Source organism: Aphelocoma coerulescens, chromosome 5 (genome assembly GCF_041296385.1).
Source record: "Aphelocoma coerulescens isolate FSJ_1873_10779 chromosome 5, UR_Acoe_1.0, whole genome shotgun sequence".
Lineage (NCBI taxonomy): Eukaryota > Metazoa > Chordata > Aves > Passeriformes > Corvidae > Aphelocoma > Aphelocoma coerulescens.
In genome coordinates this window covers 17,975,295-17,989,045 of record NC_091019.1, presented here as the reverse complement: position 1 = coordinate 17,989,045, position 13,751 = coordinate 17,975,295, and the positions used below count along the sequence as shown (strand labels likewise).

Here is a 13,751-nt window from a genome sequence, read left to right as displayed (position 1 = left end):
GGTTGTTCTATTTTCCAGCAGTGTAAAGAATCAATTCAGGTTCTCTCATATTCCTATTGCAGGTTAGTGAGAACTACTTTGTATAGTGTTCATTTGTTTGTATGTTATATACACAGTCCTGTGGACACACATCCATGTCATCCATTGCTTTTCTTGCTGCATACTGAAGCTTGCTGTTTTACCAGAAGTTTGGGCTGATTGGGTTTTGGTCTTTTACACTATTTTCTCAGTATCATTTTCATCCATAACTTTAAAGCTTTTCATGCTATTGCTTTTTCTTTGTGAGTAATGATAAATATTTGTCATAGGGCCAAATCTTGTCATAAATTCTACCTAATTCTTTTCTGTCTACCATTCTTTCTAGGCTGCTTTCTATAGCTGCTCCTGCTGTGTAATTAGTGTAGTGCCAAATATAAAATGAAAGAAACTGGCTTTCTGCATCAACACAGGAAAGAACAGTGAGGCCAATAAATGGAGACCCTGTATTTCCATGGTTCTGTTTCCTCTAAAGTGAGGAGAAAAAAGCTCTTGAATTCTTAATTTGGTCAAATGCTATTTCAGAGATAGAAGTGTTTGTTTTGTTTGTTTTTTTTTTAATTTTGAAGAATACTTTGATATTCCAAGTCTCTAGCAGATACAGTCCTTCCAAAATGGTGTCAGATATTCCTGTCTTCAATCCAGCCAGTTTCTTCTTCTCCCTGAGGTTATGCAGAGGATCAGATGGGATAGTGCCGAACAGCATCTCAGGGGCCCAGCTTGCATTGTCCATTCTGGTCTCTGACCTTCTGGAGCTGGCATGGCGCCTCTGAATCCCTCTGCCCATCAGCTGTTCTCCCTGGTGGTGTGCCAAAGCGAGATTTTACTTTCCAGCCTCAGATCCCTGCAACTGATGCGTGAATGCTGTTTTCACTACAGCTAATTTGCCAGCACCCAAAAAATGTAGCAGAGCAGAAACTTTGTGAAAATACCTCACAGCATTGATTGCAGGAATTTTTAATCTCAGGACACTGTTTTTTGCTTGCCTTCTTCCAAGGACTGACTTGATATATTCCCTCTGCTATCCCCAGTTCAGAATTTAGGTCTTACACTGATGGAGGCACAGTGGTGAGGTGTCCCCAAAATGTACTTTGAGCATTTTTTGTCAGTGATGTTGTTTGCCTTTCCCAGTCAGAACAACTAAAATGGTGTCACTTGGCACCCAGTGGCATCCCAGATTCTGCCAGCATTTCTTTCCTTGCCTTGTGCACTTCTAGGGGAAGATTTGGCAAGAAGGATGTGAAGAGTAAATTTTTGGGTATCTGACCCACAGAGGAGGGTGAAGGCAGAAATGTGAAGAAGCTGTGCTGCAGCAGGGTTATTTCCTGACTAACTGGCCTGAGTGTGTAAAAGGTGTGTTTGCACACCCATAATCTACTCTGTGCCACTCAGGGCTGGGGTCTCTTTAGCCCTGTGTGTTGCTTGAAGTGTTCGTATTTTGCCAGCTTGGTATTGAAATCTAACAGCTTTGTTTTTTCCAACAAGAATTATGGATTTTGTAATGAAATAGTTCAGTGAATGAAAGTAAAGGAGAATAGAGTAAAATTTGTCCATACAGATAAAAAAAGGTAAAAGTTAGCAAGCTGTGCTTTACGTCTTGCCCAGAATCTCTGTTCTCCACCAGAAGTGATGTCAAAAACTGTTCCTATCTAAGCAAACTCGCATTTGCTTTTAACACATATTGATGGCAGAACTCTTCCTTTGCTTAATATCAACAAGCAATTCCCCCAGACTTCACTCAACAGTCATGTATGATTTTGAAATGATGATTGGAGAAGCTGATCCAATCCTGCCTTATAGGCACTTTTCTTTTGAGGCTGTCTGCTCTGATTCTCTTCCTGACCGTTTTTAATTCTTATGGTATGATACTTGGTTTTAATTATAGCTGGCAAAGCCTGTTCTCCCACTCTTTCTTGTGTAGCAAATATTGACCATTTGCTTACTTTTTCCAGAACACTTAGTGAAATATGACACTTAGTGAACTCTTGCTCTGAAAGTTAAAAGAAAGTTAAAAGTTAAACGAATAGAGTTGCTATTCCTATGGTCCTGGTCTTCTTAGCTATTACCTGTGAGGAAAATTTGTGTGTCCCATCTGGTACACATTATTTGGCTCATTACTTTGCATAAGTTTCTTGACAGGGTGATGTGGCTGAAGTTTTTGATCTTTTCCTAGCCCTTAAGAAATGGGAAGAGTTGAACCACTTGGGAAGAGCTAGACCACTTGGGTCCTGCTTTGCAGAGATCAGACTAATGGCTTAGCCATGTAGATGGGACTGAGGGTGCAGTTTGTGGTGTTAATACTTTGCAGTTTGGGGTTTTGTTGTGGGTTTTTTTGAATCGTTTTTCTTCAGTATTCAACAGTTTCACTTGCAATTAAAAGTTAACACCAGCCCAGCCCTGCACAGCCTACCTTGGGTAAGAGCACTGTGTTTCATCAGCCCTTCTGAGAAAATGTGACTTGCCTTTGGTGCACACACTTGATGTAAACCTCTCTATGGTTTGTGTTTGAAGTCTGAATCATGGGAATTTTTTTCCTATTTTTTTTATTGCTCCCTTTCATCTTTTGTCACAGCTCTGTCAGCTGTCTGTTTTCTTCTTTGAAAGGGTCCTATTAGTTCACAGAACTATATTGTGTGAGACAGAGGGGAATGGTGGCTGTGAGTGGTGTCAGTGTTAACGTGGGGATGTTACCAAGGTGTTCACTTTTTACTCTTTTTCTAGGTGCTCAAATGACCCAGCCCTTGTTTTATCTGAGTAGATCTAGAGTCACAGTGATGAGTATAGAAGTCTCTGTAACAATAGGCAAAGACTGAGACAGACAGACAAGACAAGGCACATGACCCACAGGAGTTTTATTGGATGTGCGCTTGCACTACAGTACAGTGTGGTGTAGGCACACTTAAACTGGGTACAAGTGGGTTAACTCAAGTACAACAGTTGCAGCACAGAGGAAACTTGTAATCCACAAATCCTGCCCAGAAAGGAGGGTTAGTTCACCCCGAACTCTCTCTGACTACGGCTATGCTATAGCTTGCATCAGGCTAGGTATTTTAAAGCTCTTGCAGAGCACGTGTATTACAGTGCTGTCCCTGTTACAGCTGCACTGTGACACTTGCAGGGGTGCCATCATCTGAACCATTGTGATACACCAAGATTACAACTTGGAACTTTGCAAAATAAGGCATCCTAATACCATCACTGCTGAGCTGCAACTGCTTTTGTTGTGTGGCGATGTTTGCGTAGCTGTGAGAAAATCTACCAGTTCAATCAGTAAGATGAAAACTCAGTCACCACTTGTTTCCTTGATTTTTCTCTTTGCATTTCTAACACTTTAGCTTATGACTGCTGGAATTGATCTCAGATTACTTGTTAAGCATGGGGGAAAAAAAGCCCTCACTTGCTTAATATCAACAAGCATTTTTTTTAGACTTCACTTAACAGTAATGCACATTCACGTCGTGTGTCTTGAAACTTGACCAAAATGCAGCCTTGCAATTGCTAAAGGAAAATGAAAGGGGAAAAGTTCAAACTAAAGCCCATTTTAACACAAAGCTATTTTACACAAGATGTCCATGTGGAAGGTTTACACATTTCAATTCTTGGTTCTGAGTTGGAGAACTGTGTTCTGCAGAAAAGGACAGCTTCAGAGATAAATCCCAGAATGCTCACTTTTGTTCAGTGCAAACAGCCCTTCAGAGGAAGAGAACAGCAGTCAGAAGAGAAGAAACTGCAGGTTAATGTGACCATTTGGACTATCTCTTCAGCTTTTGCTATATAATAAGTGTTTTTTATAAGATGCCAAGGACTGACAGTCATCTATAGCCTGGTCTGTGTGATCGCCGTAAAGCTCATGCTTGTAAATAGACCAGTGTTCTACAAAGGGTTGCCTTATGAAATATGTTAAGCACCAAAGCATTTCCAAAATATCCTTTTCCAACCCAGCTGGTCTTCCTTGATGAGAGAGATCCTGAGAGCCCAGTGGGGTCTCTTGTTTCTGACTTCAGCCAGCAAAGTAGGAGGAAGCACCATTTCACCTCCATGCACCTGCTCATCTTGCTGACTGTCCTTTCTCCTGCTCTCTGATTTGCTTAGTGCTGTGAAAGCTACATGTAGGACTGGAATGCAGCTTGAGGGGCTCTCAGATTCTTGCTTCTGCTTTCATCTATCACTTTTCCTAGGCCTGTGCTGAAGATGCCCTTCAGTTCTAGGTCTTGGAGGTAATGTTGTAGGTCAGATGAATCACAGCTGTCCCCTCCTTTTCTTTGTGTCATCACTTACGTCAGTTTGAAGTGCGTGCAAATTTGAAATGGTAATGCTTTACTGCCCGGAACTCATGGGCACAAATGGCCACGGCACCATATGGTCCCATGGGACACTTGAATGACTTGCACTCTTCCAGATGAGCTCTGACATTCTGCCTTGAGTGGATGACCTCTTACTAAGCATATAGGTATAAGGTATTTTCTGCATGTTCTGTTTCACATAGTACAGAGGGTCATGAGACTGCAGTCTCTGGCTCTGTGATGAGATTGTGATTGTCTAGTTCTGGTCATACAAAGTTAAAGCACTGTGACATATTGAATGCCTGTCACTGTGAGAGGCAGGGATGTAAGTTCTGAATGAATGTCACTCTCTACCATGTCTGATATCCTGATGGAACAGACATTAGTGCCACAGTCAGAGCCCCAAGACAAATCTCTCCATTAATTAATTTCTGTCAGTTGTTTTTGTCCTGTACTTAAGCGAGCAAAATTCAAAGATTTTCTTGTCTTCTACAGGTGTAAAAAAAAGCATCTTTAATGCTTAATCCTCTCTGCACTGCAGCTGCTTCGTGTATGATATAATCCTCATGTATTGTCAGTGGACCAGTTACGTTCAGTCTTGCACAAAGTCGTGAGCCCAGGTTTTGTTCTGTGTTGAGTTGGAGATGCTTTCCTGTTGGGAAGGAATTGACAGTTTTGAGTCAAACCAAAAGAAAAAACTTGTGCAGCACCTGTGAGCTTTAGACATAGTTAGTACCATTCATGTTTCCCCATGGAAACAGAAATGTGAACAGATAATCCTTGCAGTAGATTTCTGTCCTTGCTACCTACACACAGCAAAGCAACCATCTCCATCTTATAGGGCTTCAGTTCCACCACAAAAACTACAAGGGTGCAGCAGCCAAGAAATCTGGAGTTGCAAGTCTGTTGTTTTTAAATCCTAGGATATAGTTTTCTGAATTTCTTCCTCTTTTTCTTTTTTTTTTGCTTCAAAATGACAATGCATAACTGAGAAGGAAAAAATAAATTCTATCATAAACTAGCCTGAGTGGTAACCTAAACTGTTTATTTGATGTAATGTGGAGTGATTCTTTCAAATAGATACATACTAATTTGTGCAGTGAACCATTCAGCTCCTGCTTTGAAGTGCCCTGTGAGAACAGAACAAAATTTCTATTGTCATTGTAATTTGGCAAGATAGCACTTCCTCTAGGGGTGGGCTCAGTTATTTGCCTGGTGCTAAAAACAGTGCACAGGAAAATGCACAGCATGTTTGCATGGATCTGCTATGGCTTTTTTTGCTAAGTAACATCTTACTGTGTATTTCCCCACTTCTCTGCATTGCTGTGTGTGGGGCTCCTTCTTCAGATACAGTTTTCAGGCTGTGGCAGATGTGCTACATTGCCCTTGGAAATGATCTTATCATAAACATGATTCCTTCCCCTTCCCATTTTGTAACTCTTGGCTGCTTATATACTGTGGAAACGAGAACAGAAAAGATTAGAAGTGCTCTGTACTGCTCTTGTGTTTGCAGTTTGTGGGATAGACACTGATATCGAGGCATGAACTAGAAATTCGACTTTCCCAACTGAAATTAATTGCAAAGGAGATGTGTAGCCTTATTGCTGCATTTTGCAGTACTGCACATGCCTAAGCCCATACCAGGCATATTGTATTCTCAATTTGATTTTCTGACTCTCTTCAATAGGTGGTTATGGATTGTAATTGGATATTCTGGCAGTTGGCCTTGAGGCCCTGACCCAGTTTGAAGTCCCTGCTGTATTACACAAGATACAAACCTAGCCACAGAGACGGTCCTACTAACAAACAGTGCTTCTGCTGGGTAAAAATAATAGTTCACATAAGATACTAGTTTAGAGCACCAAGTCAGAGATGTCCTCATAGTGTAGGCTTTGTTCCTTTGTTATGATGAATTGTTTGAGGACATTGAAAGTTGTTCTTTCCAGGTGCCAGGGTGAACCACAGAGGCATAACCTGAAGTCAGCTGACTTTTCACTTGTGTAAAACCACTGCTGAGGACTGGACCGAGTGGTTTAGGTCCACAGCCTGAGGAGAGCTACTAATGATGTAAAGGTGGAGCAAGGGCAGGCTGTTGACTGGAGGCCGACTTTGAAATCAGCATGCCTTTAGCACCATGGCTTTGTACTTAGTATCAAAAATGTGTGGTGTTTCTTACCTGTATATTGTGTTAGCACTGCAATGTGTCTGATTTTTATCCAGCTTACTCACTTGCAAGCCAGGCACACATTTCTGAGGGTTGAACAGCAACTGGATGGGCTGCCTGGAGCACATGACAGCTTGCTCCTTGAAAATGTGGCTCTGTAAGAAAAACTAAATGTGGGCCTCACAGTTCTTTCCTAGTTTTGGAGGTACCACAGTGTCTTGAGATGGTGTCATCATGCATTCCAAGCTTTGCCTTTAATGAGATTTTGCACAATGCCTGGACTTCCCTTTTAGTTACTAATACATTTCCATGTTTTTTGCAGAAAACAATTTATATCAATCCTGTTTCTTACAATTTAAAATTGCAGATCTTTTGCACTAATGGCAGACTTGTTGCTATTAAAAATACAAAAGTTTAGAGAGATGCTTACTGCCTTTTATTTTATGTGACACCCTGAACCACCAGATGGCCTGAAAAAACAGGAAAACTTATTCATTTGTGTTTTGCAACTTCCTGGGAGAAGTATAGACAAAATCTCCTTCTGTGTAATGTTACACTGTTCCTTTTGAGGTTTTGAAGGCTTTCATATAATCAAGGGAAGGTGGCTGAGACACGTGAATTTTGGTTTTGGTCCAGCCCTGATGCTGTTTAAAGACTTGTGACTTTTTCTGAGCTGATCTCCTGCCTACTGTAACTTTGTCTATAACAAAAGAGTAGAGTAGCACCAATTTAAGGTCAAAAAGAAGTAATAATTTGAAGTATTGTGGAGTATTGGTAAGAGCACCGAGCCAACATAATAGAGCTGTTCTAAAACATTTTAACATTTCCCTAAAATGTGAAGCTGTCTCTTGAATAGCTTGGCTTCAAGATACTTGGCTTGTCTTTAAAGACAACTTCTGTTTGTTTGCTGGTTGAAAGAATGGGAGAGGAGAAACAGAAAAGAGGAGCTTCTAAAGATTTCAGTGATAAGCCTCCAGGGCACAGGCTGGTTTAGAAACAGACTGTTTGTAGCCTGAAGCTAGGCTGCAGTGATATTTGCAGCTTCCTTGTTTCCAGTTTTCCTTGCTTTGCCTTCAGACCAGTTGTAAAGATGTGATTTAATATAACCTCTCTTCAGCTGCATACAACTGATATGCCAAGGCTAGGGCAATCACTTGGTCTCCCTTTATTGTCACCAAAGTGAGACAGACTTGATTTTCACACCAGTGTTTGGAGAAGATGAATCTCTCTCTCTGCTGGAGAGATGCAGATGTCTCCATTGGCTCTTGAGGATACAGAGGATAATGATCTGTGGCTAAGTTGCTTGAATCTTTAGGTGGCTGAAGTTAAGTGCAGTGAATCTCACCCAGAGCATCTTATTTGCTAACATCGATTCTTCCATCTGAAGATTCTACTCAGCAATAAGGAGCGACTCTAAATTCTCTTCTTTCTCCAGAATCCTGTCCAGTATGATGCAGCTTTATTTTACCTAGAAATACTTTTCTCCAGTTTAATGAACCTGTAGATTGCTGTTGTCATTTCAGTTACCTTGAAAAAAGCCTGGATAATCATTGCAGACAGAAGAAGGGCAGTAGCCCCTTCTTGTGTTGTTTGACCAAAATAGATTTGTTAAGGATTTTGTTGTCTCTATGTCTTACATATTTAATGTTTTGTGAAAAGTCCTGCATAGCATTACTCTAAACTTTGATTAGTGTGACTGTGAACGTAACTGAAATTCCCTTGGGATTATGCTGTGTTGCCATGTGAGTTCTGTGGGTTTGATTTGTACTTTGAGTACTTATGTTTTGAAAAGGAGAAGGTAAATGCAACATCTTACGTGGTTTCACTTAACCAGTAAGAAGGAGTAACCTTCCCTCACCTCACCAAACACAAATCATTTGCTTTGAGAACATGCAAGAATGCTTGTTTTAAATTTTGTTTGTAATTTGTAGCTGTGTTAATAGACATCATTCTAATGCTCTTTCATCCTGGGAAGGTCTGGCACAGACATGGAAACTGAATTCTCTTGTGAAGGCATGTAGGGCTGATGGTTCTGTGTTTTTATCAGCAATAAACTGGGAATAGAAGAAATCAGAAAGAAAACAAGCAAAAAAAAAAAAAAAAAAGTGAGGGGAATGTGGGAGAAGGAAAAAACCATGAAATGGTGCCCTTTGTCCAGAGGCTAGCCATTAGTTCTTTGTAGAGTCTGCCTTTAACTCTGCAGGTGTAACTTGTGTAATTTTTCAAATAGATGCTTCATTACCTTTGATCTTCATTGACTTTGACTTCTGTGCCAGTGATTCACATAGCTGCTTGTTCCCTCCTGGTCACTTTCACCACACTCATTTTGCCCAGCTCTCCTCCAAGTTTTGTTAATATATTACTGCCAAAAAACCAGGCTTGGTGTGTTTTCAGCAAATTCTGCTTTCTCTGACACAAGTCAAGCATTTGGCGATTTCTATGTACAAACCATTCACTGAATCTTCTACAGGCAGATGTGGTACTGTACACTTTTCATTTTCACAATAAAAATTCTCTGCCTTTTAGCTTTCCTGATTCTGACTTGATGGTGATGAGAAACATTTTTGTGGCCTGTAATTTCATATCTGTCAGCTGCCTTTTCATCTCTTTAGATTTCTCTCAGCTCTCCATGGATGTACAAGGTGTTTTTGTATAAGACCATTCATAAATCATACTTACTTTCTACTTTTCTTTTGCCAGTTTTCGCTCTTGTCCCATTTCAGTAACCTTAGAGATCACTGGAATCACGCAGAAAAATCTATTTTGGTGGCCTTTCTACATGCTTGGAGAAGTAAAGGCTGGAAAAGACTCCACAGTCCTTATTTTAGGGAAGGTGTTCTTCTCTGGGGGGTTCCTAGGTTGTAAATTTTTCTATTATGTATTTTCAAAAGATGTTTTCACTAGATATGTATATCAATTTGAGAGGTTAATATCCTAATGCACTGTTTCTTTGACTATTTATTATACCATTAGTGTTCCACTGAGTTTGTAATACAAAGTGACCAGAAAATTTCTGGTTTCCTCTCTCGTCCTGATGGGACAGGATGAAAAAAGCAATAAGAAACCCTTTAAACAGATATAGTGAGTCTTCACAGAAGCATGTAAGTTCTTATTGCGATTGTTGGTGCCTAGGAACAAAAAGTTGCCAAAGTCATCTAATTAATGTTAGGGCATGTTATATTCTCTTTTCATTAAACTCGTAAGCTGGCTTCACATATTTACTGTGCAAAAAAATGTCTTTTCTTAGGTGCAGCTTCCTTGAATAATTGATTAGTCTGTGATGTGTCTCTGGTACGGGCTTGGGGTGTCTTTTTTTCTGCTTTTTAATATTTACATAAACATTTTTACCTGGAACCTTACCAAAAAGAAAAATCCCATTAACCAGTAGGGCGGTCTGTTGATATTTAAATGGGCTATGTTGCACATGCAGTTTTTGGCACTTTCTGGCAGCACATGTGCATGCATTTGGGATGTAGCTTGGGCTGTCAGTATTGCACACACACAGTCACGAGAACATCTGGTGCCTCCTGAGATAAGAGTAACAGAGCTGCTATTTCAGGTGAGGTGTGCCTCGCTGCTGTGATGTTCTGGTGGTGCTCTGTTGTGTTCCATTGCCTCAAAGATTGTCAGGAAAATGAAACGCCATTGTTTAGTTACATCTGGCCTCAGTAATGTTTATACTGCATTGCAGAAGAGGGGAACTTCAGTGTACTAATAATTTGCAATAATAAATTGCAATAATTTGTTTCTGAATTTTGAGAACTAAAATTGTGATTGGGATTAGATTTTATGAATTTTGGTACTTTTCTCCTCATTATTTGGAATCCAGAATGCTACTTCATGCAGTTAATACCTGCTGCTTTTCAAAAATAACAGTGGCATCACAAACACGATAATATGGCAGGATGGCTTTCTTTTTTAGTACAGTAAGTCACAGACACAGTCTCTGGCAGCCAAATAAAGAATAGAAAATGGGGAAGAAATAGCACTTGTAGTTCAGAATAAGGAGGTTTTGGTGGATTTTTTATTATGCCAGCCATTTATAGAATAAGATTTGCATACTGTGCTTCCAAAAAGAGTACTATGGGGTAATAATAATACATGAATCGTTATTTGGGATATAAAAGAGTAGATCTTACAAAAATAAATAATAATGAGGGAAAATAAGAATAATAAAAGCAGTGAAATTATGTCAAAGCAAGCAGAAGAGGTAGGATGGTTAAGAATAAGGCAGGCTATTGAAGACTTAAAGGATTTAAAGGAAAAAGGTGACATGTGAACTTGAAGCTAGGAATGAAATGCAATTTGGCTGAACTGTGACTCTGTGTTCCCCAACCCTGCAGATCATGCTGTGAATGATTAAAGTCGCTGCTCTTGATTTATCACACTTCTGCTTACTACAGGAAACTTGAAAGACAGGGATTTCACATCATTTCAGGGAGGGCTCTTAAAATGCAGAGAGATTTCTGTGGGCTCTGCATAAATACTGAACTATGTACTTACTGAGTGATTTTCAAATGTCTTTGTTATTTTGATTACTTCTGTTGCTAACAATATGGAACAGGATGGAGAATCATTCATTTGGGTTCATTTACATTTTCAAGAGAACCAGAACATTTTTCCCACCTTAGCAGAATTTCTTAGAACCTAAATAGGAGATGACTTGACAAATCTGCTCCTTAAAACTAACTGAAGCTGTTGTGTTTTTGTGGTCTTTATTCTGTATTTTCTGTCCTCTCTTTCAGGTGGCCAATGCTTCTCTTGGGGATGGAACGAACACGGGATGTGTGGTGATGGAACAGAAGCAAACGTTCGTGTCCCAAAGCCAGTCAAAGCTCTTGGCTGTGCAAAACAGATCTTGATTGGATGTGGGGCAGGACACTCCATGGCTCTCTGTCAAACTCCACAGTAGGCCCAGCACACCTGGAATCATAACATCATGGATGTGGGTGGACATCTTTGGATTGTGTAGCTCAGAAGCGCTACAAGAGAACTGCCCATGATTAACACGGTAGTTGGAAAGTGCAGATGTTTTTCCTAAATCCAAAAGGAACAACTGTGCATAAAAAGCTGTAATATCTTAAAAATTGTTTCCTTGGCTCTTGCCACAGGAATCGACTTTTTTACCCACAGATAGAATTACAGCCATTCTGCCTTGATGCAATGCAACTGAAGACAGATTTATATTTTCTTGTTCTTCTGAGAAGTCTTTGAGGAAGAAACCGACTGATTAATGGCTTAATGGTGTATAAGTTTGGTCTGAAGAAGTGGTCTGAGAAGGTGGTCTTTTGTTATTGTGTCTTTACATCATGATGTGTTGCACCTGCCAACTTCTACTGGAGTTGTGAGCTCCCAGCAGCTCAGAAAATTGTTTGTTTCACAAGGTGAACATGACTAGATGCATACACACATTTTAAGCAGAAGATTAGGATTAAAAGAAAAAGAAAGCAATATCATTTAGAAGGCTGGCAAAAGGGGAAAATGAGGCCCTTTTGAACTAGCTTTATCTTGATTAAACTGTGAAAGGAGCAGTATTTCTCATGGATTACCTTCTGTGCCAAACATCAGTTTATTATAGATTTACAGGGATGCAGATCTGCATGAATTATCATTAACTTGCAAACCAAATCTGAAGTTTCTGGAGCTACTGTTTAGAGAAGGAAAACTTCTAAGAGCTCTTGGAAACAATCAAAAAGTTGTTATCAAAGGGCATAAGTCAGTTGTAGCTGTTGAGGACAGCTCGATCTGATGCAGCTCCTGTGTTTCCAGCTGCCTTGGAATAGGAAGACATCAAAATCTAACCAGAAAGATTTTACAAGTTCTCTAGCCTAAAAGGCAGACCAGAATGCTCCTGATAATTACAGGTTAGTTCTCACTTCTGATTTTCAGCCCAACTGAGTTGCTGTTCACAGCATGCCCACAGTACGTGTTCCAGGTGGGGGCTTGACAGAGAACATAGGCCTATCACTTGTTTTGGTAGGAGAAAGGAAAAAGTGTAAAATGAGATGTCTTTGGATATTATTAGCTGCCTATGTTGAGCAAGATTTTGGAAGCTATTTATAAAACTGTTTTTTTCCACACAAATACAGTGGATGCCATTAAACTGGATGTTTACCACCCACAACACTTATATTTGCTGTGGTATTCAATGTATTTCAAGTTCTAAATATAGAGAATTCTACTGTGTGGTAAATGCCCCTTTTAATGAGACCTACTGTTGCTAAACAGGGGTTTAATTTTTAAAGCAGGCTTGCCAGGAAAGAGGCCTTACAGAATTACAAAATGCTCAGAGGAAGGCTCTTAGGAAATAGGACAGGAAGACTTTCTAATGATGTATCAGCTTACACATGAAAGGGAAGGAATTAAGGTGATAATATGGGATGCAGCGGTTTTTTCACCCTTGGTTTTACAGCAGTTATAGTTCTCGGCTTCATTTTCAAAAGTGTTTTATTTTTCTATTCAATGGATGAGAAACTTCAGCAGACTATGAAGCTGATTTTAACTATTACAGATACCAAAAGAATAATCAAATGGGACCTTTGCAAAAAGTGTAGAATTGAGATTTCTATTGTAAAGTGTTTTTTTTTTTTTAATCCATGGCAATATACTGTTCCAAGCTGTGACCTCTTGCACTTTTAATTATCTAAGTTGCTATTTATTGGCTGTTCTCAATGCCACTTTCTGGATACCAAAGCTTCTCTATTATATGAACTGAACAGTTTCTCATGCTTTCTTTGAGAGTCCTGTCTAAGGTTTCTGCTTTTGATTTCTGCAAAATCTGTGTACCAAATAAACATGTTCTTTTGTTTCAGTAATTATCTCCTCTAAATAAGTCTGTTCCTTGATTAATCACAGCCAATATGCGCCTTACATGAGGTTTACTGGACTGGACATGTTTTGACTGCGTGTGCTGTTGCTGCAGTTCATTGCAGAGGAGTCCAACAAGTTATGTAACAAATAAATGTGAATTAGATATTTGAAATGTTTTTCTGTTTTTTCACGCCTGTAACATGAACACGCTTTTGGAACACAAAGAATGATTTGGGGTGATATGGTGAGGAAAGAAAGGAGTACGTCAGTTTGTTCCTGGTCCTGATCTGGTGTTTCATATCTGCATCTGATCTTCATCTTTGAAAGGCAAGAACTGCATTTTTCTCTCCTTTGTTGTGCCTATGTAGCTTGAAAACTTTGGGAAGTAATAACTTGTCTTGACTTAGTGAGTGCTTTGTCGTCAGTCAGGGCTTCTAGGTGCTGCTGTAGTGCAGAGA

At 39.7% G+C, this 13,751-nt stretch overlaps 2 protein-coding genes across 6 annotated transcripts in view; one reads left to right on the top strand and one right to left on the bottom strand.

The window, feature by feature from the left end:
- SERGEF (secretion regulating guanine nucleotide exchange factor) overlaps nt 1-13,465 on the top strand; it is a 142,656-nt gene extending 129,191 nt beyond the window's left edge. For 2 of the 5 annotated variants that reach the window (XM_069016889.1, XM_069016885.1), the window contains one exon: nt 11,229-13,465. In XM_069016889.1, the coding sequence (XP_068872990.1) occupies nt 11,229-11,345 (117 nt within the window). In that variant the 3' untranslated portion in view covers nt 11,346-13,465. The remainder of the gene's footprint in view (nt 1-11,228) is intronic. The other 3 variants (XR_011151331.1, XR_011151332.1, XM_069016891.1) reach the window with 3 other exon arrangements.
- Nucleotides 4,790-13,751, bottom strand: part of KCNC1 (potassium voltage-gated channel subfamily C member 1) — a 122,943-nt gene continuing 113,981 nt past the window's right edge. Inside the window, exon 4 of the mRNA XM_069016878.1 lies at nt 4,790-4,971. Coding sequence (XP_068872979.1) covers nt 4,790-4,971 — 182 coding nt within the window. The remainder of the gene's footprint in view (nt 4,972-13,751) is intronic.